Below are 22,417 nucleotides of genomic sequence, written 5' to 3'. Positions count from 1 at the left end.
GCTAGGGGCTGGCGCCTTTAAGGAGCCGCGGCGTTGCGTCATTTCTCCGCGACGCCCCCGCGCCCTCGGTCCCTCCCTCTCGCCGGTAGTCGCCGGAGGCAGCCAATCAGAAGCCTCGTTCCGCCGCTGGCCCAGCTGGTAGCGGTCCCCGCGCAGCCAGGGGCTGTCGTTCGCCGGGAGCTGTAGGTGCGGCGGTGGAGGGTGTGCGGGCAGGCTGGGACTCTGTGGTTAAGCCCCGGGCCTCTAGCGCCGCGAGTCTGAATCCGAGCCTCGGCTTTCCACTCAGTAGCTGTGTGGCCATGGGTAAGGCGTCCATCCTCACTTTCTCCATCTGCAAAAGGAAGGTGATGGCTTCTCAGTGGTGTCGTGGACTCTTGTGAGCTCTCGCGTGGAAAAAAGGGCGCAGTAGGTGTAGCTTTTGTTATTCCCGAAAGAAAGGGCGCTTCCTAGGTAAGAGCGCAGACCCGAGAAAGCAGACCCTCAAAAAGAGCGTTTGGTTGCAGGTTAGGGAAGGAGATGAAGCAGAAGAAGCTGGAGAAGCACGCAAGAAACCTTATATTTTGCAGGGCCTCCCTGTCTACGGTAAGGAGCATGGTCTTGATTCTGTAGGGGTTAGGAACTATGAAAGCGTTTGAAACAGGGTGTTTTATAAAGATAACCCAGCTGCTGCGTGGAGAATGAGGAGGGTGGTGCTAAAGGCAGAAGGATGCTTAAATAATTGCAGTACTTGAAGGAAGGGTCTGGGGACCTAAATCGAAGGATCTTGGTGTATGTAAGTGGATATTAATGGATGCTTTTAAAGGAACAGGCAGAATTGTGAGGGAGAGGGAGTCCTGGACAACGTTCTGGGTTGAGTAACTGCGTGGATGTTGGTACCCATCAGACAGACAGGAGACGCTGAAGGGGTGGAGGGCATAGAGATCAGATGTCCACATAGGACTAGGTTCCCAACCCCGTGAAGATCAAGGATGTGACAGGAAGCAACTTTGAGTCAGCTCCGTCCCCAGGACAAGCCCATATGGTCTGAGGTCCCCTCCCCCCCCCCCCCCCCCCGGAGGTTAAGGGCACATGGGAATGTGGAATGTAGCCACCGTTTTGTACAAACACTATGTTGTTTGTACAACCTAATTGTACAAACATTAGGTCATTTGTACAACCCTCAATAAGCTTCTAAAGAATTAAGCAATTTTTCTGAAGGATTATTAATTAGGACCAAGCACCTGAAGAATGAACAGCATTTCAGATAAGGCAGGATGGGGTTTTCACTGGATCCGTTCAGTCTTTTCTTTCAACCAGCTCAGAGGGTCCAATGCAGCCATGGGTCTTTACCCTGAACTAGCGAAGGCTTTGGAGTCGCTGGCAGAAGAGTAATTGGGGAAAAGGAAGTTATTAGTGGAAGGTCTAGACTTTTCCAGTTCCTTCTTCAAACTCAGCTTAGTATTTATGGGTGAAATAAAAATGTCTAGGGCTGGCTTCAAAACCAAATGAAGGGATGGAGGGAAGCGGGTGAGGGTACAGATGAATCGAGTGTCTATGAGTTACTAATTGTTTAAGCAGGTTGTGGGTACGTGGAGTTTCGTTGTACTAGTCTCCGTATTTCTGTGTATGTTGTAAAATGTCACAATAAAAATAAAAAAACAAGATAAGCAGCTCAGACTTCTCCATGATACCTGCCCCATATCCCTGGGAGCGGTCGACACTCCTTTCCCCTAGTTGTTGTTGTACTTTGAAACTGCTCTGGCAGGTAACTTATTATAAATGGGTTTCTTTATCCATGTCACCTGCCAGCTTATATGTTTCAGTGGCTCGATTTCCAGGTTCTAAGCACAGTGCTTGGCCCTAGCAGTACTCAGTGTCATTCACTGAGCACTACTAGGAGGGATGCATGGAGGGAGTAACAAAATTGTGAATAACGAACACTTAATAAATGTTTTCTGAATTTTATCTTTTCTGTTTTTAGTTTGTCTTTGTCTTCATTCTCATCTGGGTTGCTGTGGGGATCAAAAATGACGTATGTGACAGAGAGAGTTCTCTACAATGTAGATATTTGATAAATACTTATTAATTGCTTGGAATGCTGGTTTACTCTCCCAACTATCAGGAGGTTCCAAAACAAAGAGTTCAAATAACAGAATCACCCTCAGGTAACCAGTTTCCCCAGAATCGGGGTGTTGCGTTAGTTGAAATAACTGGAAGTGAGTGGGGATTAGTCAGGTAGGCTCTTCCTGGTAGAGGTGAACATTCTCTGGCATTTTGACAGAAGGAAGGAAGGAAGGGGTGGAGGGGTAAAACACCCGGGCAGAGGGTTGTAGACAGACCCGCATCAACCAGGGAAAAGTTGCTGGCTTGAGACGGTCATATCAGCAAAAGACCTCATAGATGCTTTCAAAAGCACCCCCGCTGTTGGCAATATTTACCACCATCCCACCCGCCCGAATAACTCATCTTTCAAAACCAAGCACAAACATGACCTTCAAGGAACCTCCAAACAGCCTCGCAGGGCAGAGTCCCCGTGCTGTGCCATGTTCCTGCTTTCGGGGCTGCGCTTTATCCCCTTACCACACTGTAATTAACCGGTTTCTTTGTTGGTTTGCGAGCTCCTCCAAGGTCGGAGCTGTGTTGAATTCACTCGTGTTCCAAGGGACTTGCACAGTGCCTGGTACTTCATAGATGCCCCTCAAGCGCTTTTGCATAATTAGTTAGAGGTAGCAAGTTGGGTCAATGAGCACAGTAGGCAGGATGGAACACAGCAGGATGGCAGGGAGCTGAACACCCTGTCTAGAGCAAGAGGCTGCCCCTCAGCCCTAGCTGACTGCCCCATGGGATAAGGACCCTGTGGTGCCAGACGCAGGGGTTTTTCAAGAGATCTGAAATTCACATGTCAAATGTCCCAGTTTTTCAACATCAGCCACCACTTCCATTTGGGAGAAAAAGATAAAGCGTGTGTCTACAGACACCTTCTGGCTTTCATTCATTTCCTGAAGTAATCAGAAAACCATCTTGGTTTACCAAGAGGGGAGTTAACAATCAAAAGAATGCTAGGTTTTCAATCAAGTGTTGAGTTCAGCTCAGGTGCCACGAGAAACCCCTGCCTTGTGTAGGAAAGCAAGAGCACCCACACGTGGGAGGAAGGCTTGTGGGGCACAGCCTGCAGGAGCCACTCCCGGTTAGACCTTGGACTGTTGTGTAGCCTTTCTTGTTATTGCTCAAACTGTGCCGCCCGTGATACTGTTTACGGCCATCAGAATGGTGTCTTTGGTGTGACTGTTTCCCTGCATTCCATAGATTTCCGACCTCAGCTGTTGTGAAACGAGTCATTTGAGATCCGGTACGGTCCCAGCCATGTCAGTCTCTGGGACTAAGTGGCCCCTCCTGCTTTAGTGGCTAAACAACCCCCAGAGAAAGAATTTTCTCTTCCCCCTCCTCCTGTCGGGAGACTAAAAAGGGTGTTCACAAGATATCAGCAGAAGTCATTCATTCAACAAATATCTATTAAGTAACTGCCATGTGATACATCGCAGATACAATGATGGCGAAAACGGACATGGTTGCCTCAGTGGATCACTGCAGAGACTTTTTACTGTCTTCGTGATTTTCACAAAGCACATGTATCATTTCTACAATCAGAAAAAAACATTTTCTTTCCATTTGCAAAAAGCCGGGTGGGAGGAGGGGAACTCTAGCTTTATTTTGCTTTGAACAACGAGCCCTTGAAGAAGAGAAGAATCACCTTGGAGTTTGAGGTTTGGGTTTTTAGTAAGTGTTGGAAAGAGGAGGGAGAGTCCAGTAAAAAAAAAAATAATGCAAAGAAAACAACAATAGTTAGGAGGCTCTTGAGAAAACACTGGCTCTCAGATTCAATTTATTGGAGAGGACACGGGAGCAAGATGAGCCAAGGACTCAGCCAAGGTCATACATGCGACCTAGTCGGAGAAGAACGCAGGCCTCGAGCTCCTGCCTTCCAGCCCTGTAAGCTTTTCCATTACACCAAGTTGACTCTTCGTAAACATGAATTTGGTTGAGACAGTCCCTTCTGATTCATTTGAAGGCGGTCTTCACATATTTTATGGGTAAGTCTGTCATTTGTCCAAATCTATTTATAGCTCCTTTCTTTCGGAAAATCTAAGCTCTTCCAAATTGCTGAGTCAGAGAACATCTCAGTATTTATAACTCTGGAGAGTCGATTCCACATATTTACACAATATTCAGAGAGGTGTCTCAGAAACCAGTGAACTAATTAAGTCGTAATGAAGACAGTTGAGTGTTTCTGACCAAATCTATGCTATACACAGTAGGGGCTCAGTAAATATTTGCTGAAGGAATAAATGTTAGTAACTAGGGAGAACTGAGATTTTTCTGTCCATAAGGGATTACTTGGGATGTTTTCGAAGATTGCCCCACCGAACACCAAGCAACAGCCTGCTAACATCTCCAAGTGAGTATCTAGTAGGCATCCGCAACTATGAATTTAACTCTTGGTTTTACCGCTTCAACCTGCTCATTCCCAAAATCAGTGGCAGCATCCTTCGTTTAAGGACGGAGGGCAGAAACTTAGGGACATCCTTGACCTCTGCCTCTCACACCCTTCATCCAATTCCCCAGCAAAGCCTGCAGCTCTTTGTGCAGACTTTGTCCTGAATGCAGCCTTAGCCTCACAACCCCTGCCAGTACTGCTCTGGGAGAGCCACTGATCAACTCCCCCTGGACTCCTGCGGCGGCCTCCCAGTGCTCCCCTTGCTTTTCTCTTGCCTCCTTATGAGTCCTTTCTCCCCATAAGCTAATCAGATCAAGTTGCTTCCGAGTGCAAAACTTTCCAATGGCTTCCCGTGGCTTACAAAAGCCCTATGTGAGCTCTTCCTTCCTCTGTGACCTCATTTCCTATGACTTTCCTCTTCCTCAGTGTGCACTAACCAAACCAGCCTTTTTTTTTTTTTTCCTGAGTTTATTTTGAGAGAGCGTGAGAGTGAGTGAGCAGGGGAGGAGAAGAGAGAGGGAGGGAGAGAGAGAATCCCAAGCAGGCTCCATGCTGTCAGCACAGAGCCACCGAGGGGCTGGATCCCACAAACTTCAAGATCATGACATGAGCTGAGATCAAGAGTCAGCCACTTAACCAACTGAGCCACCCATGTGCCCCTCAAACCGGCCTTCTCGCTCTTGCCTGACCAAGCTTCACATACGCCCACCTCCGGGCCTTTGCACTGGCTGCTTTCTGAGCCTGGAAGTCTCCTCACATTCTCATAACTTGCTCTTTCATTCTACTTAGATCAGAGCTTAAATGTCAACTCCTCAGAAAGGCCTCCACCTAGCTAACTTCATTTTTCCTTGCTGCATAAAACTGTGTATGTTTATTTGCATATTGTGTATCTCCTCTGACTATAATACAAGCTTCATGAGGCCTGGTAGGAACTTCCTGTTTTATTTATCACTGTATCCTCAGCCTCTAAAACTATGCGTGGAAAATAATATATGTAATAAGTATATACTTCTTGAAAGAAAGAAACGGAAGGAAGGGGGGGGGAGGAGAGGAAAGCTGGATCTTTTCAACCCTTGCTGCCTAACCTGACATTGCCAAGGTGGAGGAAGGTGAATTATTAAGAGTGACTCAAAGGACATGAAAGTTACAAATCTTGGGACGTCACAGTATAACAGCTCTGGGCACAGGCCAGCCCAATAGCTACTTTCCAACCAAGTTCCATGCAAGAACCTTTACCGTCCCCCTTCCAGGCACACCCTGTTGGCACACTGTGCCCTTTAAATTTACTTTGGTCACTGTATGTTGTTGATCTACTCGAAAGCATACAAAAGGTACTCCGTCTCTATTCTTCTTGGATTCTGGTCACTACACAGCTGGGTGTACCCCGAGCTGGTTTATCCTGCACACTTTGTATCTCAGGAGTAATTTGCTCCTCAGACCTGTTCAAATGTCTGAAGTCGTCTCAGTTCCTTAAATTCACTGGATTTCCTGCCTGCCTGCCCGGAGTCTCTTTCTCTTGCCCTTGGAGACCCCAAGGAAGTGACTTCAGTCTGTCAACTGGGGGTAACCAGAGTCACTTCACAGAGTGGTTGTGAGGAGTAAACATGAGAAGACTGCAGTGAGGCACTGACCACTGACCACGAGGCGTGGCACGTGGTAGGCGCTCAGTACATGCTGAGCCTCATGTCTCTAGTCGCTGTTGCCACCTGCTTTTCAGTGGCATCCTTGCCCACCGCAGGGATGATCAGCGTTGAGCCGACTTGCACATCAGAATCTAGGCTCTTCCCCTCTGCAGTCAGGGCCCCAGCCACCGTGTCCACACGGTCTGGGTTGATGGTCTCTCCCTGACGTCAGTGCTCACCTCGACGTGGCCCTGGTCTGTCTTCTGACTCCCTCGAACACTTCCTTTTCCTGCTCCGGCTCTTGAACCAACCCCCTCCCCCCCATTTCCAGTCCTTTTATTTCATGCTCCATGTCTTTAGTTGTATTGTTTTAACATTTAAATTCACTCTTACGTTTTTCAAAATATGGCAGACCTCTTCTTCAGCACTTTTCTAACACTTTAATATATTTATTATCTTTCAACACCTCTTTATTGAGGTATAACATAAAGTGCACTGATCTCGAGGGTACGGCTCAGTGAAGTGTTGCGTATGAGTACTCCTGTGCAATCGCCACCCGGATCAAGAGAAAGAACTCCGGTGACCCAGACGCGTCTCCCCAGGGAAAGCACGGTCTCCTGTCTATCCCTATTGATTGGCTTTTCTGGTTCTTGAACCTTAGTGTCTGGCTTTTTTCACCCAATACAACATCTTTGAAATTCTTTCGTTTTGTTGCCTATAGCAAGGGGGGTTTTTGTTTTATTTTGTTTATAACTGTGACTGTACCACCATGTGAATTTGCCACAATATATTTATCCATTTTCCCGTTGATGGCTGTTTGCATTGTTTCCAGTTTGGGGCTATTACCATAGAGCTGTTATGGACGTTCCTAAACAGGTCTCGGGGTGGGCTGTGGACACTTGCCTCTCGTGTGGACATGCGCAGGCATTGAATTGCTGAGTCATAGAGCCAGCTCATGTTCAGCTTCAGTAAATACTGGCAGACAGTTTTCCAAAGTGGTCGCACCAAATGATACTCGCACCAGGCGTGCGTGAGCGTTCCAGCTGTTCTACATCCTTCTGTAATTGGTGGTGTTGGTCGTGTAATTACACCCATTCCGGTGGGTGTGTGGTGGTATGTGTAGGTTACGTATGCATGTTAATATATGCATATATGTATGTGTGTATTTATTTATTATGCATGTGTGTAAACACACTATTTAAGTGCTTATTCAAGTGGTGCCTCATTTTTAAAAATTCACTTCTCAAAGTGATTTTTAGGAGTTCTTTATCATATATATGGAAATGCACATTTCTTCTCCTTGTCTGCAGCTTGCCTTTCACTCTCTAAATGTCATCTCTGATGAACAGATCTTAATTTTAATGAAGTGGAGTTTGTTATTACCTCCTTTTATGGCTAGTGCTTTTCTTTCATGGTCTGTTGGACACTCTTTGCGACCACTGTGATACTTTTCCTGTGCTTTCTTCTGGAAGCTTTTCTTGTTTGTTTGTTTTTTATTTTTTTTTATTTTTTAATGTTTATTTTAAAAAAAAATTTTTTTAATGTTTTTTATTTATTTTTGGGACAGAGAGAGACAGAGCATGAACGGGGGAGGGGCAGAGAGAGAGGGAGACACAGAATCCGAAGCAGGCTCCAGGTTTTGAGCTGTCAGCACAGAACCCAACACGGGGCTTAAACTCATGAACCACGAGATCAGGACCTGAGCTGAAGTCAGACCAGCTGACTGACTCAACCAGCTGAGCCACCTAGGTGCCCCTTCTGGAAACTTTTCTGTTTCCCTTTCACATTTAGGTCTGTGATCCACCTTAGCTATATGCATTTTCTTAAATCCAGCTCACAATTCAGTTCTTCAGAGACTCATTTATTCATTCATGCTTTTTTTAAAAAATAATTTTTTAAAGTTTATTTATTTATCTTGGGAGAGAGACAGCAGGGGAGGCTCAGAGAGACAGAAAGAGAGAGCATCCCAAGCAGGCTCCATGCTGCCAGCGCAGAGCCCGGTGTGGGGCTCGAACTTACAGACCATGAGATCATGATCTGAACTGAAACCAAGAGTCAGACGCTCAACCAGATGAGCCTCCCAGGACCCCCATTCATGCTCTTGATCACTCATTCATTTAACAGATTCTTTTAGTACCTACATTTGCCGGGCACTTGTGGGAGAAGGAAAGCAGTCAGGGTCAACATTTAAGGAAGCAAGTGGCCAGGAGAGGAGAGGGGAAACTCGCACACATATAATAGCTAGGAAGTTAGTAATTCAGTTGGAAAATGTGGTACAGCCTGACCATTCAAACAGACCAGCCAGAGTCCTGTCTCTCTGAGCCTAGCACCATCGGCCCCTTATCTCCTCCAGGTAAAAGGCCAAGTCCCCAGGCCTGGCATCTGAGGTGTCCCGCTGTCTGCCCCTGCTTCCCCACCTTCATCTTCTGGATCCTCACCACCCTCGTCCCGACCCCCCTGCACGCACCCACCTGGATTCCTGGACGGAACAAGCCGTTCGTCCTGCCAGCTCTTTGCCTCTGCTTCTCCCTCCTGCCTGGGCGCCCTCTCACATGACTCTGGTGCCCGAAAAACTGCTCGCCGTTTTAGCATCACCTCTGTGAAGCCTCTCTGGGCTTCCCTTCTCTCTCATTGTTGTGCCTTGAAATCTCATTCTGGAGCCAGACCTCTGGGTTCAAACCCTGCTTCTTACCGCTTTCCAGCCCCGTGACCCTGGGCATGTTACTTAACCTGCCTGCGCCTCACGTTCCCCACTGGGAACAACTGTGGTTCCTGCCTCATAGAGTTTTGTGCAGAAGAAATGGGATTATCCAGCTACAGTTGTTTAACACAGTATCTGGCACATAGTAAGTGCTCAGTAAATGTTCACTTAAAACAGTCACACCCATCACAGTAATGACCTTTATCTGTTAGCATGCTAGTCTTTTCACTAGACCTAAGGTTTCTGGAAATCAGAGATCACTTCCTTAATTTTGCCACAATTGCCCCTTCTATTTGTGCCCATTTGTGGAGGTCTTAGTACAGTTCCCTGTGCAGGGAGCTTTTTGTCTGTCATCCCAATGAACCTTACAGCAACCTACGAGGTAAGTATTAGGATCCCATGCTGCGGTTTAAAAAACCAAGGCTCGGGGCGCCTGGGTGGCTCAGTCGGTTGAGCGCCGACTTCGGCTCAGGTCACGATCTCGCGGTCCGTGAGTTCGAGCCCCGCATTGGGCCCCTGTGCTGACAGCTCAGAGCCCGGAGCCTGTTTCAGATTCTGTCTCCCTCTCTCTGACCCTCCCCCATTCATGCTCTGTCTCTCTCTGTCTCAAAAATAAATAAACGTTAAAAAAATAATAAAAATAAAAATAAAAATAAAATAAAAATAAAAAACCAAGGCTCAGAGAGGTAGAAACCCTGTCCCACATCCCCCAGCTGATTCACGGAAGAGCCAGGGTTCTGACTCCCTGTGTGAGCCCTCATCAGGCACCCCTGCCTCTCACTGCATGGCCGGTACTGACACAGTCAGTTCAGTGAACATCTGATGAATAGAATTCACTCTAATAAACCCAGAACCTACCCACGTCTGTCAGAAAGGGACGTGGGTTTACGTGTGCTGCCCAAGTTCTGAACGTGGCCCTCACAGGCCAGGCAATGAGAGGCTCAGACCCTTGTGGCGAAACAGATAGCATCTAGAGCGGGCGACTTGGCTCTCAACCTTTCCCTCTTGGGAAACAGGCATGTTTCATCACTGATAATTTGTACTTTGTGACTGCAAGTTGTGCTAACTTGACACAATGCTGCCTTTCCAGAGGAACAGGTTGTCACTTTTCATGAAATTTGTCCTATTTAATGACACTTTTTGTTTGGTGTCTAATTACCTACCATGTCTTCTCTTGCTCTATTATAGTCCCAAGCTTTTAAAAATGTTGTGCCAAGAGTCTCAGAAAGATCCTTTTCAAGCAGATTCTGGAAGCTTGGCCTCTCCAGCTCAGTTGTAATTGTCTCGAGAGCAGGGAGCACGTCCTATCTGTCTCTATCTCCCATAGCACCTGGCTTGGTGCATGCCGGGCATTCAATAAGTATTTGCCAGATTCATGATCTGTGTACTTATTTCACGCTGGATACCGGACAAGGTCTCGGGAGGCAGCAAGAAGGAATCAGGTTCAGCTCTTGTCCTCCCCCAGTCCCACGCAGGAGGTAAATCTCGAAAATAAGGAGCAAGCATCCGACGTGCAAAGTGGTGTTCGTGGTGCGGAATGAAGCAGAACTACCCTGGGGTATACCCCCTTCCCAGAGCATCACTTGTATGCAAAGATTGCTGGGAAATTCTTTGATATTAAAAAAAGCAGGGGCATAAGACAAAGTACACTGTAACACATGTAAGCACGTTAAGGTAAAACATAGATTTCAAGGTGCTCTGTCCTCCCCTCTTCCTTCCGGGGGGTATCTCCCCTCCCCTCTCACCTTCAGGAGTATTTTGCTAGGTGATCATGGTGAGCATTGCCATTGCATCAATAAGGTTTCCAATCAGGCTCTGCTCCATCACTTTCTAGACTTTAAGCAAGTAACCTGAGCTCTCTGAACCTCAGTTTATTCATGATTTTCTAAAATGAGGCTTAGTGTTTTATATAAAGCTTTTGTTACATACACAGTAGCTTTTGTGAAGGTTGTGAGGAAGTGAATACTTATTGGGTGGATGGATGGACAGATAAACAGAGTAGGGAGCAAGCCAGTCTGTTGCCACACAACAAAAAAAGGCACATATGTTCTTTATCGTTAATACTATGCGATTCGGCAGCATTTTGTACCCTTGAAGAACCTTTATATTCACACAAAATCAGAGAAAGTAGAGTGGTCCCAAGTCTACCAAGGAGAACTACGGAGGCCTCAAGAAACACCCAGAGTCTTACAAAAAATGAGACTGGTCAACTTGAGACCTGAACCAGTGCCTGGTTCAGCACCTTTAACATAGTAGCTTGGGGACCTGCTACGGGTTAGGAGTGGGGGGAAGGGGTCATGCCTCTCACCCCTGATCTGTGTACAGCCTGTTCACTTGAGCTGTGTGTTGTGAGCCCCAGGATCGCAGAGCCCTCCCAGCTGGGGCAGCGCAGGAGTTCTCCACTTTCCCTCCTAAGAAGCTGATAGAAGCAATCGACTCTACTCTCCTTAAGAACATACAGACACACAGACGTTCACGTGCCGTTTCAGGAAGCTCATGGGCACCCCGAAGCCCCTCCACCATGCCCCCCGCCCCCCAATCAGTGCTCAAGACCTTTCTACAGCCAACCTCTTGAGGCCAGCCAACCGCAGAAGTCGCAAACTCATTACCTCCAGGCCAGCTAGTAGAAACAGTATAACTCAATACAACAAACCTTGGTGACTTCAGCCAGGGCCAACTTACCCTTCCATCTCTATACCACCTGAATTCTCAAAAGTTTATCTTCCAGTAAAATCCAAAGCCAAACCATTCACTGTCCTCCCAGACTTTCGCAAGTGTTGGCAGAGATAAGAATTGAGGTTATGTGTGTTTTAGAGATCAAAATTGCCAGTGTGTTAATGGAATGGGGTGGGGACCGTGAACAGGATAATACCTAGGTTGCCTGGAATCGATTGGCCTCACCACAGGCAATGCCTTCATTGTTATGAAAGCCATGATCAACCCTAAAAGATAAAGAACCAGACTCACAGCTGAGAGAAACTCGGTCAGGCCATCCAGGTCATATGTTCACTCAACACTCAGGTACTGAACACCTGCGTGTGCCCAGTACAGTTCTAGACCCCTAGGAGATGTGTGAGGCTACAACAGAAAAGTCCATGGGGCGCCTGGCTGGCTCAGTTGGTTAAGCATCTGACTCTCGATTTTGGCTCTGGTCATGATCTCAAGGTTCGTGAATTCGATCCCCACATTGGGCTCTGCTTGGGATTCTCTCTCTCTCTCCCTCGCCCTCTGCCCCTCCCCAGCTCGCGCTCATGCTCACACACACACTCTCTCTAAATAAATAAATAAACTTAACAAGAAAAACAAGGGCCGCCCGGGTGGCTTAGTTGGTTAAACATCCGACTTCAGCTCAGGTCGTGATCTCGCAGTTCGTGAGCTCAAGCCCCGCATTGGTCTCTTTGCTGACAGCTCAGAGCCTGGAGCCTGCTTCAGATTCTGTGTCTCCCTCTCTCTCTGCCCCTACCCCACTTGTGCTCTGTCTTTCTCTCTCTCAAAAATAAGTAAACATTGCAAAAATATAAACAAACAAAAACCCCAAAAAGTCCTTGCCCTGAAGTAATCCTTGAGCTTACATTCCAGTGAGGAGGATGGACAAATACCAATAACCCTAGTAAACACATAAATTTTACGGTATGCTAGAAGGCCAAACGTGCTTCGGGGAGAACTACATTAAACCACGTGATAAAGGGATGACGAGTGTGTGTGATGGAGGAGTTAACTGGCAGTTAACTTGGGGCCAGGAAAGCCACACCGAAAGTGAGATGTGAGTACGACCTGAAGGCAAGGAGGCCAGATGTGCTGCTGTGGTCATTCCTGAAAGGGCCCAGCCGAGGTGATGCCGATGGCACCACTGAGCGTCTGATGTTCACGTGGCCGGGATTTACCGAGTGCATTATGAGCCAGGTGCTTGGGGTGGGCTGGATAATGGTCCCCAAAGATATCCAGGTCCTAATGCCTGGAACCTGTGAATGTCACCTAGATGGCAAAGGGACTTTGCAGATGTCATGAAGTTAAGGATTTTAGATAGCAAGCGTATCCTGAGTTATCTGGTGCAGTGTCATCATATGGGTCCTTATAAGAGGGAGGTACAGGGAGACTTTGACTGCAGAAGGAGGAAAGCAGTGGGATGCTAAACCAGGAGGACAAAAGCGTGAGTCCCCGCGCCAGGGGATGAGGAAGCTGAAAGAGGCAAGGAAACAGACTCTCCCCTGCAGCTTCCAGAGGGGAGCTGTCCTTCTGCATGTTGATTTTATTCCTGTAAGACTCATTTTGGACTTCTGACCTCCAGAACTGTAGGAATAAGTCTGCGTTGTTTTACACACCAGGTCTGTGGTGATATGTTGCAGCAGCCGTAGAAAACAGTGCTATTTCCGACAAGGATATGGTGATGAACCAAACCGACGAAAATGCCTGCCACGCGGACCACTGCCATTCTGTGCCAGGTGCTGTCCTGTGCCCTTGATGCGTAGTATCCCTTTCGTTGTCGCATAGATCCTAGGAGACGGCTGCTATTCGAACCCAAACCAAGTAACTCAGAGACCCTTTCTCTAAGCATCATAACCGTGTCCTGCCCGTGACCAATTAGGCTGTCAGTGTGTGGCAGCTATTGGGGGTGTGCCAGTGATCTGCTCATGTCATTTCTGATGCCACTGGCCAGCCGGGTGGATCGGATGACTCTGGGTGCCTGGGAGGCTGACCCCTTCTGTTCTCGCCACAGCAGGAGAAGGTCTTGCCCAGAGAGAGGAGGAACATCCTTCATTCAAGGGTTTATGAGTAGCATCCTCTGCCTGAATGGCCTGCATCAGCTCAGCTAATTCAGATTGTGGTGACTAAGTGGCAGGCACTTCTTCTGAGGACTTTAAGAACCGGGATTTATTTCATCCTCATGGTACCCTTATGAGGTACATACGTTCTGTTCTTCTCCTCATGTCACAGATGAGGAAACAGAGGCACAGAGAAGTTAAATAACTTATCAAAGGTCCCGAGACTTATCAGGAGCCAAGATTCAACCTCTCGACTGTTTTAAGGCTCATTAATACAACGGCTACAGTTTATTGAGCAGCTACTATGTGTCTGGCACTCTTCGTGTACGTGTCACAACAACCCTTCGAATGAGGTACAAGTACTATCTCTATTTTATGGATGGTGAAACAGAGAGGATCAAAACCCAGGCAGTGAGCCTGGAGCCCCTGTGCTCATCATTGTCCTATTACTTGTATCTTCTTCGTCCCAGGCACTGTACTAAGCCCCGAAGGTGGAGAAGTGAGTACGATTCAGGCAATAAAAGTAGTGGTCAAGAAGTCAGACTTTGGAGTCTCCGGAACCATCTGGGTGATCTTAGGCAAGTCACTTAACTGTTCTGAGACTCAGTTTTCTCATCCATAAAATGGGAATGGTACCAGGATCTACCTCCGGGGCATTATGAGGGTTATATGAGACCCAGCACACGCAGTGCTTAGGCTCAGTGCTTGGCACAGCATGAGTTGTCAGTACATGTCAGCTGTTGTTATACAGTTGTTGCTGTAATAAGAAAGCTCAGTTCCTGCCCTTGCCTGAGAAGACCCATGAGTGATGTAGCCATCACTGTTCCTCCCATGTTCATTCCAACGGTAATTTAACAAACTTTGAACTAGGCTAAGTCTCTTTGCTCAACCCAATGGCAGACTGAAGACAAAATGAGGGAACTCATGCTTCTCACTAGCTTCAAAGCCGCCCACCATCTCTTTTTCCTCCTGGGATGGGCTAGGACCTCTAGGAAGACCAGTCACCCTCCACCCTCCTGGAACACAGTGGATGTACTTAAAGAAAGAAAATACTGGAAAATCCCACCAGAGCATATGACTGTGAATTGAACACACATATGCTAGACTTACCTGGAAGTTTGCCAAGACCCCGTGATGAAGACGGAGGGAGGATATTAAGCCTCCAACACAGAGGAGCCATGGGAACCACCACTGACTGAGCCCTTCCATCTTGGCTTCCCTGTTTCTGAACCAAGGCCTCGCTGGGGTCACCGGAGAGCTGCCCTACAGCTCCTTCTTGCTGGCTGAAGGAAACTTCTTCTACGGAATGATGGAAGAAAAGGAGACACATTTTTATTTCCTGCCTGCCAGATTTATCAACCCTAAAAAGTGACTTTGATGCTGGCACAACCGGATATCCATACACATCACACTGTCTGCGAAAATTAACTCAAAATGGATCATAGACCTAAATGTAAGTGCTAAAGCCATCACATTCATAAAAGCAAACAGTAACATATCCTTGGGACCATGGGTTAAGTAATGATTTCTTGGATATGACATCAAAAGCAGAAGAAACAGAAGAAAAATTACATAAAGTAGACTTCATCAAAATCTTAAAACTTTTGTACTTCAAATGGCATCATCAAGAAAATAAAGATCACCCACAAAATGGGAGAAAACATTGTAAATCACATACTTGATAAGGCATTTACATCTATAATATATAAAGAACCCTCACAACTCAACAATAAAAAGACAAATACCCCAGTCTAAAAACGGGAAAAGATTTGAGTAGGTAGTTCACCAAAGAAGATATACAGATGGCCAATAAGCACATGGAAGGATGTCTAACATCATTAGTTATTAGGGAAATGCAAATCAAAATCACAAGACACCACATCATTGTATCCAGGATGTCTAACAGAAAAACATCAGACCATAACAAATTAGGAAGGATGTGGATATACTGAAATGCTCATATATTTCTGGTGGAAACTAAAACGGTGCAGTCACTTTGAAAAGCAGCTTGGCAGTTTCTCTAAATGTCAAATGTACAGTTATCATATGACACGGCAGTTTTGCTCCTAGGAATATACATAAGAGGAATGAAAACATAGGTCCACATAGAAACGGGTCCATGAATGTTCATTCACAGCAGCATTATTCATGACAACCAAAGAGAGTAAACAACCCAGATGTCTATCACCTGATGCATGGATAGACAAAATGTGGTCTATTCATAGAAGGGAACATTATTCGGCCACAAAAGAAATGAAGTGTTGATTCATGCAACAATACAAACAAACGTGAAAACATTATGCTGAGTGAAAGAAGTCTGTCACAGAACCCTCGTACACTGTGTGATGCAATTTATATGAAATGTCTGGAACAGGGAGATCCATGGAAATAGAAAGTAGACTTGTGGTTGCCTAGAATTTGGGGTAGGGGTGTGGAAGGAGGAGTGATAGCTAATGGGGACAGGGTTCCTTTCATGGGGCAATGAAAATGTTCTAAAATTGGTGGTGATTGTTACACAGCACTGAATATACTAAAAACCATTGAGTTGTATACTTTCAATGAGTGAATTTTATGGTATATGGATTAGATCTCAAAAAAGTATTGTTAAGAAGAATGACTCTCAGTCCCCGATTGTCCTTGAAGAGGCTGCTGGAGATTTCTCCATTTCTTACCTCACTACAGATGAATTGGGGATCTGGCTGAAAACTTGTCTTTTCTGCCCGCTTTCTACTCCAAAGTTCAAGTTTTTTTCTAAATTCTCCAACTTCTCTTCTGATTCCAGGCCTAAGCACAGGGCTATTTCTTTATCTGGATTTTGCCCATTTCCCCTAGTTCCCTGCTGCCATTCTTCATGTATCAGCCGAACCAGGGGTGGGTAGGGATTTCAAGGTAGCATTGGGTGTCCCTGGGGGTGTTCTATTTTCTTACCACCATTCCACTGAAGTGCGTTGGGGTGTTCCCTTTTCTTACCACCGTTCCACTGAAGTGTGTTGGTATGTTCCCCGAGGACAGTTCCCTGAGGACAGTTGCCAACATAGGCTTGGTTATCACTGAATGAATGAATAAATAAACGAATGAGTGAAGTGAATACATGCCGGAAAAAGAACAAGTGTCTATACAGAATGGAAAGATACAGAGAAGATAGAACAGGGAAAAGGAAGAAGGGAGGATTTGGATGAAAGGTATATTACCATGTACCCCTTTTTTTTCCTATTTCTTGAGAAATGTGGATTTCCCTACAGCCACTTTGACCATGTGAACCTCTCACATTCTATAATGGCTTCTCATTTTCCTGTGAATCAAACCAAAACCTTAGGCCTGTCAAAGAACACCCAAAACCTTGTTTTTCTACTCTTTGGCTCAAGAAATACCAAGTTGGGAACCTAGCCAAAGAAAACATCATTAACAAGCATTTGAATCCAGAGTGGGGAGAGGGGTGAACTCTGGAAACACGTGCACAAAGTTACCGATCTGGCATGATTTCTAATAGTCAGAAATTGGAAACAACCTAAATGTCCAGTGGTAGGATAGCATACATCATGCCATGTCCCAAAGATGAAATAATGTGCTCCCATTAGAAGAATTTAGTAGTTTGGGGCACCTGGCTGGCTCAGTAGGTTAAGCATCTGACACTAGATTTCAGCTCAGGCCATCATGGTTTTGAGCTGCCAGTGGGGAGCCTGCGTGGAATTCTCTCTTTCCCTCTCTTTTCCTCCCCCGCTTGCGAGCACATGATCTCTCTCTCTCTCTCTCAAATAAATGAACTTAAAAAAAACAGAATTTAGTAGTTTGAGAAAATACTTGTATCCTATATTAAATGAAAGAAGCAGGTTATAAACTGGTAGGTAGGTTATAAACTAACTGCTACTATATAATTTGTGTACAAAACTATTTTAACTTTTTTTAATGTTTATTTATTTTTGAGAGACAGAGAGAGCCAGAGTGCGAGCAGGGGAGGGGCAGAGAGAGACAGGGGGACACAGAATCAGAAGCAGGCTCCAGGCTCCGAGCTGTCAGCACAGAGCCTGATGTGGGGCTCGAACTCACGAACGGTGAGATCATGACCTGAGCCGAAGTTGGAAGCTTAACTGACTGGGCCACCCAGGCACCCCTGTACCAAAATATTTTATTTAATTAATTAATTTTTTAAAATGTTTATTTTTGAGACAGAGCATGAGTGGGGGAGGGGCAGAGAGAGAGAGGGAGACATAGAATCCGAAGCAGGCTCCAGGCTCTGAGCTGTCAGCACAGAGTCTGGCATGGGTCTCGAACTCACAAACCATGAGATCGTGACCTGAGCTGAAGTCAGATGCTTGATCGACTGAGCCACCCAGGTGCCCCTGCACAAAAATATTTTAAGTATTGAAAAACAAAACCACAGCAGAATGATTTCAGGGGTTTTCCTTTGACAGTGGGACTACGGGTGTCTTTCTCATTCCTTCTTCAATGTAACCAGGTGTTCCACGATGGACACATGTGACTTTTATAACCAGAGAAAAATATTCACCTAATTCTCTCACTCTTTCAACTGCTCTTTTTTGGGGAATTCACTCTCCGAGTGCTTTGTTCACCCATCTCCAACTCTTTTCCTGCGCACACCCCTCTGCCTGCAAGGACAGCTGTCTGCCACGAGCTCCCTCCAAACACTCCGCTCCTGAAGGCGCCCGGCTCCGGGAAGCCTTGCCTGAGCACCAAGAGGAAAGAAGCCTGGCCCATCCCCACCTCGCCCAAGCATGGTGCCTCCATGTCTCTCTCTGCTCGCCTTGTCCAAGAAAATCCTCAGCCTCTTTGCTGGTGCTTGCCCTCAAGAGACTGTTTCCCGATGTGCCCCAACAGCTGGTACAGCCAACTGTTTGTGCGTCTGCACCTGGCGGCTGAGCTAAACGCCTAGAAGGAAGTTGAGGTAGAGGCCACAGGCCTCATGAGCGTTGGACAATGAGGAAGGTGGTAATGACTCTTCTGCATGTCCTGATTTGCCAAGGGGAAGACTTCTCTTGGCCATTTAAAAACCACCCAGTCTTTAAACAACTTAAGAAGTGATCAAAGGTGTTTGTGCTTAACCTGGACCAGCAACCCTTCCTAATGGTGTCAGCCCCACGCTGGGGAACTTTGGTTGGGAGGAAATGAATGTGAACCAGTAACGCGGATGTAGCTCGAAAGCGCGAAGATTTCTCGTGAGTTGATTCGTCCAAGTATACACCCAGCTTATTCCTGAATTGGAATCAAAGTAGAAAAACCTTTGAAGGAAAAAGTCAGTGGGTCTGCAAACATCTGAGGGCTTACCCAGTACCCGACACATCTCAGGGCACTTGTGAAATGCTGTGGCTTTATCAAAGCAACAAACAAATCTGAGTGATTGTTCCTGTAAAACTTCCTGGTCATGCGTTACACCCACATGAAGCATAACAAGGAAGGCTCAGAGGATAAGACGGACCGCCTCGTGGCACCTTCAAGAAAGGTGCGTGCATCTTAGCTCCTGTGACATTTTGAGCTAATTACCCTGGCCTGTGTATGAAACACAATGGAGTTAAGGATCAAGATAAATCGGGTATCCTGCCACTGACCTGTGATGTTTTTGAAACTGGGGGAAAAAAGATTTGGTGCGCCAGCCTTCCTCATCAGTCTGGTATCTCACCTGTCATCTTGAACAAGGTAAACAAACCACGGACATATTTTTCTTCCCCGCAGAACTGCACCCTTTTTCGTGAGTAGGTCTGGATACTGTTTGGCAACTGGCATTGAGCAGAGTGGGGGTGGGGAAGCGCTTTTTAATTCCACCCTCTTCTCAAATATCTGAAGTAGAATAATGAGTAGGTGAGTGTCACATCTGTCGACTCTTTTCCGTTCGTGCCATCTGAATGCAGACCTCAGTCGTACTGGTCTCAGGCCACCATGGCTGGCATTTCCTCCCAGCCCATCTCATGAAGGCTGGAGGTGCTGGGATCTCCAAAGGAAGCGTAGATGGTCTTCATTCTGCCATCTCCAGGGGTCACATTTCTGTTTAATGGGATCTATGAGCTGAGGGTGAAATGGAAAGACTGGGGTGGTGGAGGGGATTTGAGGAACCAACAGGGAAAGAGAGAGAGGAGGGGGTCAGGGATGGCAGGGCAGGAACCTGTGTGTCGTCATTGGGGTCCATGTGAACTGTCTTCCTCATCTTCCCAGGAGAACATTAGTAAAGTATCCGTTTCTTGTTGGTACATTATCGACCGACAATCTGTGTGTTGAAGGAATTCACTCATGCAATCACTCAACAAATATTTATTATTGAGAGCCTGTGAGGCACCAGGCAGTGTTCTAGGTGCCGAGGATACAGTAGTGAACAAAACACACCCAACATAGAACAATGTGGATGAATCTGCAAGCGATTCTGTGGAGAAGAGTCAACCTCCCACAGTTAATACTGGTGATTCCATTGATACAGCAGTTTTCAAATGATAAAATTTTAGAAATGGTGGTTGCCATGGGTTAGGGATGGGGGAAGGTCATGGTGGGAGACAGGTAGGTATAGTGATAAGAAAGCACCCCACGGAATCCTTGTGTTGATGTGCCATTTGGTATCTTGATCATGGTGGTGGAATAAGGAATCTACACACATGATAAAATTGCGTAGAACTAAGCATGCACACCAACGAATACAAATAAAACTGGGGGGATCTGAAAAAGATCTATGGACTGAATCAATGTCATATCCTGGTTGTGATAACTATACTATAATGTTACCATTGGAAAAAATGGGTAAAGTCCACGAGGGATCTCTTTTGTATTATTTCTTACACGCGTACATGAATCTTCAATTATTTAAATAAAAATGTCCAAAAAACACCCCCAAAACAAAACCCAACCCCCAGACCTGATGGACCCTACATTTCAGTGGGAGCTAAGTATGGCTTCATGGTGTTTTTGCAGGGTAAAAGTCCAGACCATCCTTCAGAGCTCTGCCCGCTCTGGGGTATTCCATGCAATGTCACTAGAGATTCATTCCTTCCTGTCTCAATACATGTTACTGAATCTCTACTGGTGACTGCGTGAAATCCAGATTTAGGAGAGGAGGCAGGTGCAGAATAAGGGTGGAATCCCAGCTGGCAGGGCTCCCTGCCCTGGTTCTCAGCATTAGGCAAGAACTCCTCATGCCAGCCCTGGCCTGGGCCTTGGTCCTGGATTCTAGCCCCTTGGCCATGGCTAGTTGGGTCACCATCCAGCTCCTTAACCCTCTCCTGCAAAGGGACTGCCACACCAATCTGCTGTCCCAATCTGTTGTACTGGGGCATCTGGCTGGCTACGAACTGCACTCTATTTTATTGCCTTAGAAGAACTTCAGAGAAAAGAAGCCACGTAAAAATTAAATAAGGTTGGAACAGACTTTAACACTTTTGTTATTTTATATTATGCCATGCCTTGCATGGAATGACCACAAGGCAATATGCCTTCCTGGCCACAGATATTACTAACAACGCATGGTTGAGAAATCCAGATCTCCCAGATGCACAGTCTAGTCTACTGGAAAGAGAGAGACGAGGGGCAGGAGGAAGGAGCAATGACAAATAGTTACCTGCCTCTTCTCTGGTACATCAGTGGTTGCTCATTCTAAGAAGGATGATTATGTGCCTTAATACAATTTCTGGGCATGGTTTTATAAGAAAGGAAAAGGCCTTTCTTGGAAATGCTTAAGCTAATCAATACATATTTGATCCACTTTCAAACAATGGTTTTAGGGCCAAAATAAGATGAAAGAAAAGACACTATTTCCATACCTGTGTCTCAAAGTCACCGCAGAAAGCATAAGTGCAAAGGGAAATGAAGGGTCCCCCTTCGCCCAGAGAGGAAGCGAGCCCACAGGCCCAACCCACTCAGGTCCGTGGGGCCACCTGGCAGTCTGGAACCCTGTCCGGCTGTTCCTGGGAAGGGGCCTGCTCCCTTGCGTCCCCGTCTGCGTCCGGGATGAATAACCCGTGGAGATCCAGGTGCACCTCTGCGTCAATGGACGCACGAGCCAGTTCTGTGAAACTTTTGGCATCCAGAACAAGCAGAAAAGGAAGCTTCTGGGGATCGGTAGAGACGATGGCCGATAAGATAATTCCTTTGGGGAAACAAAAAGAGACGTTTTGTAGAAGTGCAGCTTGAACTTCCTCCAGCTGGAGGGATAAATTTCTCAGCTGTATCTCCCCGTCCTCTTTGAAGGTAAGGACGTAATCAAAACAAAAGGAAGGCAAATTTGATGTTCTGTGTGAGCAGGAGGCAACTAGGAATGAGGAACCAGAATACCTGGCTCCAGCCCTGCTGGGGGCCAGTTCCTTGACCTCTCCGACCCGTACTCCGCTCATCTGCAGAGTAAGGATGATTCTCGCTACCCTTGCAGGGCTGCTGGGACGATCTCTTGCATGGTGAATCGTGAAAGCATTTTGTAAAATATTGTGTGCACTGAAGAATGGCTATCGGACTACTGTTTAGAAAGCCTGATCATCGAGGATTAGTTTCGAGGCTGCATTGAAGCTAATACATGGCACTTAGCTAGACTCAGACTAGTTGCACTCGATGGCATTTGAATGAGCCCAAGGGACTTCATGCCCAAAGCAGCACACTAGTAGCCTCCGCCTTCCCCTCTGTAAAGAAATAAATGGAAATATTCTAAGTATTCACTCTCAAGGGAGGTAGGATTAAATGAAAGAATGCACATAAATTTAACAACAAGTGTTCGTGAGTCCTCCCAAAGCCTTCTGGGCTTCAGGGTGGTTCAGCATAGTCCAAGTTAGATTGGCGTGGATTAAAATTCTAACTCGGTAGGTACGGGGTGTGTGGCTGTAGGTAAATCACAACATTTTCTCAGCCTCTCCTTTGGTGGAATGAACACAATGCC

The 22,417-nt window shown here is 46.4% G+C and overlaps 1 protein-coding gene and 1 long non-coding RNA gene across 7 annotated transcripts in view; one reads left to right on the top strand and one right to left on the bottom strand.

The window, feature by feature from the left end:
• Positions 1-66: 66 nt before the first annotated feature.
• LOC131500454 (uncharacterized) lies at positions 67-20,308 on the top strand. Of its 3 annotated transcripts, none has more exons than XR_009256300.1 (3): positions 67-582; positions 13,123-13,239; positions 13,515-20,308. It is a non-coding gene; the product is annotated as an uncharacterized LOC131500454 (long non-coding RNA). The 3 variants fall into 3 exon arrangements; XR_009256299.1 differs by having other exon boundaries at positions 13,123-13,913; positions 14,031-20,308; XR_009256298.1 differs by having other exon boundaries at positions 13,123-20,308.
• Positions 19,806-22,417, bottom strand: part of BCO1 (beta-carotene oxygenase 1) — a 41,738-nt gene continuing 39,126 nt past the window's right edge. For all 4 annotated transcript variants that reach the window (XM_058709717.1, XM_058709716.1, XM_058709715.1 and 1 more), the window contains one exon: positions 19,806-21,640. In XM_058709717.1, coding sequence (XP_058565700.1) covers positions 21,411-21,640 — 230 coding nt within the window. In that variant the 3' untranslated portion in view covers positions 19,806-21,410. The remainder of the gene's footprint in view (positions 21,641-22,417) is intronic.

This window comes from Neofelis nebulosa, chromosome 17, assembly GCF_028018385.1.
Source record: "Neofelis nebulosa isolate mNeoNeb1 chromosome 17, mNeoNeb1.pri, whole genome shotgun sequence".
In the NCBI taxonomy this organism is placed as follows: domain Eukaryota; kingdom Metazoa; phylum Chordata; class Mammalia; order Carnivora; family Felidae; genus Neofelis; species Neofelis nebulosa.
Note: the sequence above shows the minus strand (reverse complement) of the source record. Positions and strands in the feature narration are given on the sequence as shown.